This window comes from Rattus norvegicus, chromosome 4 (genome assembly GCF_021556685.1).
Source record: "Rattus norvegicus strain SHRSP/BbbUtx chromosome 4, alternate assembly SHRSP_T2T, whole genome shotgun sequence".
In the NCBI taxonomy this organism is placed as follows: Eukaryota; Metazoa; Chordata; class Mammalia; order Rodentia; family Muridae; genus Rattus; species Rattus norvegicus.
This window is the reverse complement of record NC_141537.1, coordinates 22670785-22680827: the sequence shown is the minus strand read 5'-3', so window position 1 is coordinate 22680827 and position 10043 is coordinate 22670785. Positions and strand designations below refer to the sequence as shown.

Genomic DNA, 10043 nt, shown 5'->3' with positions numbered 1-10043 from the left:
AGGTAAAAAGTACAATAAAAAATGGTCCTGTTGAGAATCATCCATGCTTTTAAAAGGTGATTTTTTTCTGTTGTGGAAAACGTGAACTTTCACACTTAGTTTTTGTTTCTGCAGCACATTTTCCTCCTATAGGTTTGCCTTCTAATTTTATTTTGTTTTATATCTAAATGTGATTTTACTTTGCTTCCCCAAACATTGCTGAACACTTATTAGACACACACTGATGGGTTACCAAGGAGAAGATTGCAATTTTCCTGAAATAACTTAGGCAGCAGTTGTCGGTTGTCAGTTTGGGCTGGTCCATAAACAGCAACTATTGTTATAATCTGCAGTGGGCCTTTGGGTTCTAAGCACCATGCTGAGATGCTGTAAAACCTGCTTGGCAAATTAGATACCCCAAAAACACAGCATGCCTCTGTGCTGCCTGAGAATTTTTGACTTGCCAGGTGTCTTTATTATTTTTCCATACAGAATATTTTGAGCATCCATTTCCCCTTCTTCAACTTCTGCCAGAACTTTCTTACTTTTCTACCAATGCCTCTCAAACCATCAAAATGGGAAACAGACAAGCACAAGGTGGTGTCCCTCTCCTTCACTTCCCTTCTCTCCCATCCTCTCCCCTCCCCTTTCCTTTCTTTTTTTTAAGTTATGAAAATTCTCTAAACTCTCACAAATTAATGCACAGTTATGAGCTTGTTTGAGCGGTTAGTAATGAGTTCCAGACCACTCATGAAGACCTAGCTAATAATTGTACAGAAGTTGGCGATTCTGTTTAGACTGGGAGTAGATTCGGGTCAGACCTTCTCATCTTTTCTGGCCGTGCTGATGAGCGTCAAATGTGACCCCTTTCAACGGAAGGCATTAAGCCAGCTTTTCCTTTGTACTTTATATTAAGACCCTTAAGTGTGGACTCTTGACTATGCTGTATTTTTCCTAGAGCATAAACCCTGTACCATAACTAACGGGTTTTTTTTACCAGTTTCATGAGCATTTATTTTTAATTTTTAGCAAACTCTAGAATATTAACCATGCTTAAAAATGTATGTGAAATATCTGTGAAATCAAATAAATATTCACAGATATCTCACATGAGTTCATGAATTATATATATATGTGTGTGTGTGTGTGTGTGTGTGTGTGTGTGTGTGTGTATGTGTAGTATATTCAAGTCTGTATATGTGTATGGTGCAAAGCATCTATCTTTAGGTAAGAAGTTAGTACCAGGATTATTCCTCAATTGCTTCTTTTTTTTTTCCTTTTTTCTGTTTTTCGGAGCTGGGGACCAAACCCAGGGCCTTGTGCTCGCTAGGCAAGTACTCTACCTCTGAGCTAAATCCCCAACCCTCCTCAATTGCTTCTTAAACCTAGTTGTTGAGATAAGGTCTTTCAAAAGAACTTGGATCCCACTGATGATCTAGGAAGGATGGTCAATGAGCCCAAGCAGTCATCTTGGTTTTGCATGCCAAGCTCAAGGGTTAGAGGTGCCTGTCACAATACCTGACTTTTAAATGGACACTGGGGACCCAAATTTGGGTATCGGTGAATGAATGTCGAGTTATTTAGTGACTGAGTCATCTGCCGCCCTCAAATGCTTTTCTTAGTGGCTTTTCACTAAAACATTTATAATATTTTCAAGGGAACAACACGAAGAAAGAAAGACACAGAGAGAGGAGAAAGGGGGAGAGGGAGAGAGAGAGAGAGAGACAGAGACAGAGAGAGAGAGAGACAGAAAGAGAGAGACAGAGAGACACGCAGAGGGAGAGACAGAGAGACAGAGAGACAGAGAGACAGACAGAGACAGAGAGATCGAGAGACAGGGATGGAGAGACAGAGACAGAGAGGCAGAGAGACAAGGACAGAGAGAGACTGAGACAGACAGAGAGAGAGCTTTCAAAGAATGTTTTTCTTTCTTTTTTCTTGACTTTAACTCATATTTCAGTGAGGTCAATTGCATTGAATCTTCATAGCTCTTTTCTCCTTTCCTTAATTGATTCATCTACTCCATCTATAAGGCATTCTTCCAACTAGAGGATTGATTAACACAGGGCAGTTATGGGTATTTTATTCTTTCTTTCTCTTCAGTCAAATTAGTGAGGCCTTATCTCAAAATCAAAAGAAGGTAGACGACTAACGTTACAGCTCAGTTGCAGAGTTGCTTCCTTAGTTAGCCTGAGGTCCAGAGTACAGTCGCCCTGATTATAGGACGGAAAGACTAAGAAGTGAAAATGGAGATGCTTCAGTACATGAGCAAGGCATTTGAGAAGTGCACCTTCTTCCAATATTTAGAGAACTGAAATACAGATTCACTCACAACAAAAGGCAAAATATACAATGATGTATACTATTTCAGTTATTGACAAACTGACCAATAACCAGGACCTGATTAGGAATCCATGGATGGCCAATACATGGAGTGAAAACAGTGATTTTAAAATTTGAGTAAAACTACTGCTTTAAAAAACATATCAGTGGCTGTGATCTTGAACACTGGTTACTAATGTAGGCAGGTATTAATATGCCTATCTTTCTACCAAAGCAATGTATTTGAGCAGAGTTGAAAAGTAATTATTACTGAATTTGTAATCAGCAGAACTAATATAGCTACTCATACTAACTCATTACGATGCAGTTTTCAAAATTCTTCAACCAATATTTTATCAATAATTTAGACGTTTTATTAATTTTTCTCAAAGGCCCAGTGTAGGCTACAAAATATATGACTACTTATACTTTGCAGGAAAATTCATGCTCATGAGTACTAACTATAAATGTATCAGTTGTAAAAGTATAAAAATGGCTATACTAACCTGTATTTGGCAACTTTTTAAAAATATCAATATTTTAAAACATTTGCTAATTTGTAGCTTTATCAGTTTTATGACTATATGATATTTTGTTTTTCCATTTTTGATAGGTTTTTCTGAACATAGCTAATATGTTTCATTTTCCTACAGCTTACATTAAAATAATTTTGCATGCTTATTTTTCAAAATACAAGAAAACTTACCTTGGAAAACCAGAATAAATTTATTGATTTTCATTGAGGATTTATAAAAAAATACACTAACTTATTTACCAATTCTTTATGTAAAGAGTTAAGTCCATGACATAAGCTTTCTGCCTAAATCTGTATTCTTTCTTCACGTCTTCTGTGGTCCTCAGACTTCTGCCCTGAAGTTTGGAACTAATTGTAATACTGTCTGATTGTAGAGCACTGAGAAACATGGAGAAGATGCACACATCTAGTAAAGTGTTATGCCACCAAAAGTGGCCTATAAATGTTTAAGTATTGTAGAGGGCCGCAATAACATTCGCCACCACAAGATGGCACTGGCTTCCACTGCACCCCACATGGAAAGCTGGGATAGCTTTCGCCATTACAAGATGGTGCTGGCCTCCGCCGCGCCAGCCGGCTTCCTTTCAGGAAGTTAACTGTGTGTGCATGTGCAAGAGTGCCTTCGTGCCAGGTCTTTGCCCACTCTGGGGCGTGCCTATGAGATCATGGGTAAGCGACCAATCAGGTGTGGACGCGCTGCGCTAGGGTGTATACAAGCAGCTCCATTCTGGGGCTCAGGTCTCTCCTCTTCAAGATGTAATAAACGCTTTGCTGCAGAAGGATCCTGGTGGCTGCGCGTCGTTCTTGCTGGTGAGACGTTGGGCGCGCGACATTTGGTGCCGAAACCCGGGACAAATGCCACACCATCGCTGGCACCGAGGAGAGCCTCTGCTCGTGGAGAGGGTCCAGAACTGCAGGTCGAGAGGTAAGCTCTGAGAGGCATGTTTGGTCTTGATACAGCATGTCAGAAACAGAGCAGGATGAAAGATTAAAGAGCTCAAAGAGAAAAGATGCACATAAGAAAAAAGGCCCTTCCAAGGACTTTAGATCAGAGGAAGGGAGAGATAGGGGAAAGGACGCCCCAGGAGAGAAACAGGGAAAGGAGGAGAAAGCCCCGGAAAGGAAAAGCCTTTATCCGGTAAAGGAGTTAGAGGCTTTGGGGCTTGATAGTTCAGAAACAGACGAGCTTAGCCCCTCTGAGGAAGAGGATTTAGAAGATGAGGCAGCTCGCTATGAAGAAGAAAGATATGGGCCTAGGTGGAGAGCCACTGTGAAGAAACCAAAAGTTATGGATCCTTTGTGGGCAAGGCTGGTAATTTTGTTTACTTTTTTCTTTGTGTGGGAAGCTGTTACAGCCGTAAGGTCAGGTCAGAGGATCCTTGCAGAGCAACAAGAAAGTATATCGGAGGGAGAAAAGGTCTCGAAAGAAAAAAAGAAAAGAAAGGGGGATAAAAGGAACACAGTATTTTGGGAGAAAAATTTTGTCTTTGTGCTTTTAAAAGGTGTGATTAGGCTCTGGAAACTTCACAGAGTTATACTGATCAGATTTGATCGAGGTAGACTGCCTGAAACATTTACTCAGGAGAATCAAACAAAAAGATATCTCAATTCTCAACGCCCATGGACAGCTTGATGGAGTTAATGTAATTGGGTTGTGAGTAAAAATACTCAGGACTGTGTTTCACTTCCATACCATTGGTGAATGTCAGTCGTGCTGCTCAGATAATATATCTCAGTATCTTACAGGAATTGGGTTTCAACACGTTGATGGACTAGTCCAGGAATTGAGACAATCCATCGTCCATATCAACTCCACTCGAGTGGATAGTCACCACAAACACCATCTGGTTTCTTCCCTCTTTGTCTATTGTCTGTCCCTGGTGCACCAGGATGTCCCCATGTCTGTCAGTTTATGTCTGTGGTTCTTGTTTCTCGTCGTTTAAATGTTTTATGTTTCATGTTCAAAAGAAAAAATGGGGGCTGGGGATTTAGCTCAGTGGTAGAGTGCTTACCTAATAAGCGCAAGGCCCTGGGTTCGGTCCCCAGCTCCGAAAAAAAGAACCAAAAAAAAAAAAAAAAAGAAAAAGAAAAAATGGTAAAAACTTTATCTGCTGGTCGTTCACACCTTGACTTGGTTTTAACTCATTTCAAAAAGGAACAAGTGAATAAAAAACAGTTTCAATCAGGCCTTTAGATCCCTACACCTGCAGCCAGGAGTTTAGGTTAGCTGGAGAAGCTGCCCAGAGGCTAAGCGTCTGCACGAGCTGATCTTAAAGGCGCCAGCAGCTTCTCAGCTTCTTTGGTACAAGAGTTGAGAGCTGTTTCTCTTAGAGAAATCCCTGACTTATTATTTGACTCAACGGGTGACAAGGTGCTTCTCTTAAAATCATAGCTAAAAAGGTAAAAATGGTGTTTGGTCTAAATATTAAAGATATGTGTAGCCACTTCAATTTGTTTCTGATTGGTTTTAAATGTGTAAATACTTGCCTTGGTTATGGACTATTGGCTATCAAGTTGTTGGATATGGTTAAAAAGGTATAATATTGATAACAGAAAGTTGGCATAAAGCTGGTAATTTGGATGGAGTCATTTCTAGACAACATGTGGCATGAGCCAACCTAGGGAAACAGATCTAAATTGAGATAATATTTTTATGGAATTCTTATCCTAGAAACCAGGCTTCTAAAAGAATTGAGGACAATGTCTCCTTGTTGAGGTACTGGAGACTACACCATCGTGCATTCATATGTAGGAATTGGCAGTCAAACTTAGTAGCATAAAGGATAGACTCGGTGTCTTAGAGATTTTAGAAGCTAGTTTGTTAGAAGTTGAGTTCTGCTTTCCAAAGTTGTGGTTTGCCCTGAAGTTATCTGTATTTTAATGCTAATTCCACTGCCCCCAGGACAGCTGCCTAGTCACTACTCAGAACTCAGGTGACCTTGTGGTTGTGCTCTGGTGTTACAAGAGAACTTAAAGATTGTGATAAAGGATTGCCAGTGTTACATTGACTAACTCAAACTTATTTTTAATTAAGAAAAAATCAAACAGGTAGAGATTGTTCCAAGATTTACGAAGGATTGATGAGGTTTTGGAACTTGTGAGAACATTACAGCCAGTTTACTTACTACAACTGCCATTTCAAGATAGATTTAGAGGATTGATTTTGAGTTTTCATTTCGTGAGCCTGCTTATAATTTTAGAGAGCCCATAGAGTGATATCATTAAGAATGGCTAATAGCCTTATATTATGTAATTTTGTTGCTTCTTCAATGTAAGAAGTTAGAACTTAAATCTTTCAGTGTATGTGGAAATTTTTACTACAAACCTTTGCTCTCAAAATGAGCTTTAATATTTGGGGAGTAGCTGTTGCACTACTCCAGAAAAGAATATTTGAAGCTAATTTTAAGCTTCTAAGGATATGTTAATTGGCTAAGTACCTCACCTTACCGGAGGACTTAGGTCTTTGTTATGCACATTGGAGATAAAACTTCAGCTGTGTTAATACAGAGTTGTGGACTAGAGTCATGGAGGTATTTTAAAAAGAAACCTGATAAAACATATCTTATTCCAAACAACAGTTAAATGGTTATAACAAAATACTGATATTTGGCCTATTACATATACAAATTTTTCAGGCAAAATTTATAATTTTACTCTTTGCAGGCTTTTGTATTTCCTGTAAACAAAATTACATGCTGTAGCCCACTGTTTTTAAATGTTAAAAAATCAAGCTTTCAATTCATATACTGATAGCCAATATGTGGCTTGTGGTTTACAATTGATTAAAAGGTTTTATCTTTTTAGATACTACTAGCCCTCAAATTTTACAATTACTTAATGCTTTATTAGAGGCAGGTTTTCTACATAAAATCAGTGAGTGATGATTTCAGTGTGAATTGTCTGACAATTCACTGTCCTTTCAGTGCTCTGGCTCAGACAACTAAACAAAACCATAGACCCAGCTCCTTGAAAATGGTAATGGAGTTGATAACACACTCTCACGAAAAGAGGGAGACTCCAGTTGCTTACTTTCAATGCCCAGCCTCACCCTGCCAGCTCAGGGATTTCTAGTACGACTGAATCTGGACAATATTTACAAGATTTGACATTTCTAATTAATGCTTATGTTTAGGTAAATAAAGTTTGTGAGGTGCTAGAGAGATGGCTTAGTGGTTAAGAACACTAAATACTGTTCCTTTAGAGGCCATTTAAGAACTCAAACTAGATTGCCTGGACCCCTTAATGAGGCAGGACAATGATACTAGACAATTTATATCTTAATAAATAAATAGGGGGAGTTATCCCTGTATGCTAAATAATGCTCCTTTTATTTCAATTTTAAAATTTGGATGCCAAAGTTTATGGCACCCTACAACTAGGCATACTTCTGCCTAGGTGAAATAGAAAGATGCACATATTGACATGATCCTGTCCAGATATTTTATATGGGGAAGAGGGAATGTTTGTGTTATTTCTACAGGATGCTACAAGAGTATGCCAGCTGCCAGAGGTGGTTGCTGAGACTTGCTGATACTGGGAGCATGAAGATTCAGCTCTCGTGGTTCGGGTCCCTGGAGTCATTCCTGCCCTGAGAGGAAGATGGAAGAGTCCCCCTCATCTTTTGTCATCACAGAGATTTTGGCATTGCTGCAGTCAGTGTTACCGCTGCGTGTGTCCCGTCCCACTGTGGCCTGCTCTCTGACCCTCTGTGCACTGCTGCTTGCTGGAGAAGACTGGACTCCAGCCGTTGCTGCCCCCCTCATTCCCCTGGTGACTCTTGCTGCCTTAACTGGTGTTGTCATCTGGCAGTCTGTTGCTTCACAGGAATGGCATCTGCGTGAAGCTGCTGTGGACTGGGAAACTCTGCCCTGGTTATGCAGATCTCAGACATGGTTCCATTGCCTGCTGGTTGTTCCAGAGAAGAATGGCTGATCCTGAACTGTCCTGGGAAAGACCTTGTTACTTTCGCTGCTATTGTAGCAGCCATTTACTGCTATAGCCATTGTGTCTACAGTGTCTGGAGTTACCCTCCCCCATTCTATTGTTAGACAAACACAGTGGGTGAACTTTCTGGAGTAGTTCCTAACAATTGGGAGTTCAAAATTTTATTATAGGAGCGGCTTGACTACGGCCCTTGGTGGTAACAGCTGAGGTGAACCAAATGAGGTGCCCACTACTTATCGGGAGTGGCTCTGTTTGGTGCAGCCCTATGCTGTGGATTAGTGTTCATGCTATGGTTGGTTTGCAAACTCAGATCTCAACAGAAATGTGACAAGGCCGTTATCACTCAAGCACTTGTGGCCATTGTACAAGGGGCCTCCCCTAAAATTTGGTTATCTATCCTCAAAAATTAGTCGGTATCAGAGTTCTCTGCTCTTGCACCCCATGGATCTGTGGATCCATTGCACTGGGATGAGAAAGACTCAATGATTCTTTGATCAGCCCTTCCACATCGCTGAGGTTTCCTCATTGCATGCGATAGGGTGATCATGATTTCCCCACTAATTCATTTTCTGGCTGGCCTCTTTTTAGAGTTCACCCTAGGTCGTTAACAGTTACTGTCACACAGCACTGTGGTATCCAAAGACGGGGAACTTTCCTCATGCACAGTACCCGGGGTCCGGTGGCGATAGGGTTACCCTTTGATAAGGCTGTGACATAGAGGAACAACCTAAGACAGGAGCCACAGCAGATGGACGTAACTGCAGGGACCTAGACCAGCCTAGACAATAATTTATTGTTATTAATTAATAAAATAATAAGGGGGAGATGTAGAGGGCCGCAATAACATTCGCAACCACAAGATGGCGCTGGGTTCCACTGCGCCCCACATGGAAAGCTGGGATAGCTTTCGCCATTACAAGATGGCGCTGGCCTCCGCCGCGCCAGCCGGCTTCCTTTCAGGAAGTTAACTGTGTGCGCATGTGCAAGAGTGCCTTTGTGCCAGGTCTTTGCCCACTCCGGGGCGTGCCTATGAGATCATGGGTAAGCGACCAATCAGGTGTGGACGTGCCACGCTAGGGTGTATATAAGCAGCGCCATTCTGGGGCTCGGGTCTCTCCTCTTCAAGATGTAATAAACGCTTTGCTGCAGAAGGATCCTGGTGTCCATGCGTCTTTCTTGCTGGCGAGACATTGGGCGCGCGACAAAGTATTATGCTGATTAATTTTCTTACAAATTTTCAAGACAATCTAAGGTTTTATAAAACCTAGATTGTATGTTTGGCTCAAACTGGCTAAAAGAAAAATTCCAAGTGTGTGCATTTTTCTCTCTCCAGTAAAAGATCAGATTAGCTAGGCCGTTCCTGCATTCAAGGTTATGAGCAACTTTCTTACTTTGTTCAGCTTGTGGATTTTACTGAACTGTCCCAGAGGATTCTCGATACCAGTCCAACATAGCTATACTGTGCTACTTTAGGAGAAAAGGAAGGAGGGCTTACACTTGCTGTCGGAAAGCACTGAGCCTATTTCTGTACTGTGTGAAAGCTAATCTCAGGCAGTTCTTAGCAGCATGTGGTATCGGGTCTTCGACGAAACTGTACTCAGAGTGTCCTTGCTAAGAAAAACAATGCCATCCAGGGTCATTTAGCAGTCTTGCCACAGAAACTAATAGACAGAGATTTGTACTTTAATATTTATTTATTTTTATTTATTATTTGTGTGTCTATGTATGTGCTGTGATCACTATGGAACCTGTGTGGAGGTTAGAAGACAACTTGCAGGAGTTGTTTCTCTCCTTCTACCTCATAGGTTCTAAAGACAGCTCAGGTTCAGGCTTGATAAAAAGCGCCTTTACCCATGGAGCCATCTTACCATCCTAGACAAGCCCATTTGTAAAGACCAAGACAAGCAGAATCTGCATAAAGTAAAATATGAATATTTCATGGTTTAGTGATATAGAAAAGAACATTCCTTTGTTTCCCTTGTGGTTGTGACCCCCTGTGAATCACTTAATAACTCTGAGAACTTTATGTCTGCCGTGTTATTACCACCATTTATATGTTCTTTTGAACACTTCAATTCTTCAGGAAATCATTTATTTAGATACTCCCGCTTCTCTGTAACTCGATATCTCTCATATCATATTCTAATCACAGCACTATGACATTACAATCATTAATTAAATGTCTGGATCCTTTATTAGGCTGTTCCTCGAGGACAGGCACATGTGACATGTTTTTGTAACCTCAGACTCTAGCATATTTCTG

The 10043-nt window shown here is 40.7% G+C and overlaps 1 protein-coding gene across 1 annotated transcript; it reads left to right on the top strand.

The window, feature by feature from the left end:
• The first annotated feature begins 3376 nt into the window (after window positions 1-3376).
• Window positions 3377-8934, top strand: LOC147994709 (uncharacterized). The gene is made up of 2 exons (XM_087659860.1): window positions 3377-3761; window positions 7317-8934. The coding sequence occupies exons 1-2, from the start codon at window positions 3502-3504 to the stop codon at window positions 7426-7428; spliced, it is 372 nt and encodes a 123-aa protein (XP_087515986.1). The 5' UTR covers window positions 3377-3501; the 3' UTR covers window positions 7429-8934.
• The last annotated feature ends 1109 nt before the right edge of the window (window positions 8935-10043 follow it).

What these genes read in the sequence shown, in the direction of transcription:
- LOC147994709 (XM_087659860.1), top strand. Translation starts at nt 3,502, where the DNA reads ATGGGTAAGCGACCAATCAGGTGTGGACGCGCTGCGCTAGGGTGTATA. An exon ending in CCAGAACTGCAGGTCGAGAG is followed by an intron (nt 3,762 to 7,316) that starts GTAAGCTCTGAG and finishes TTATTTCTACAG; the next exon opens with GATGCTACAAGAGTATGCCA.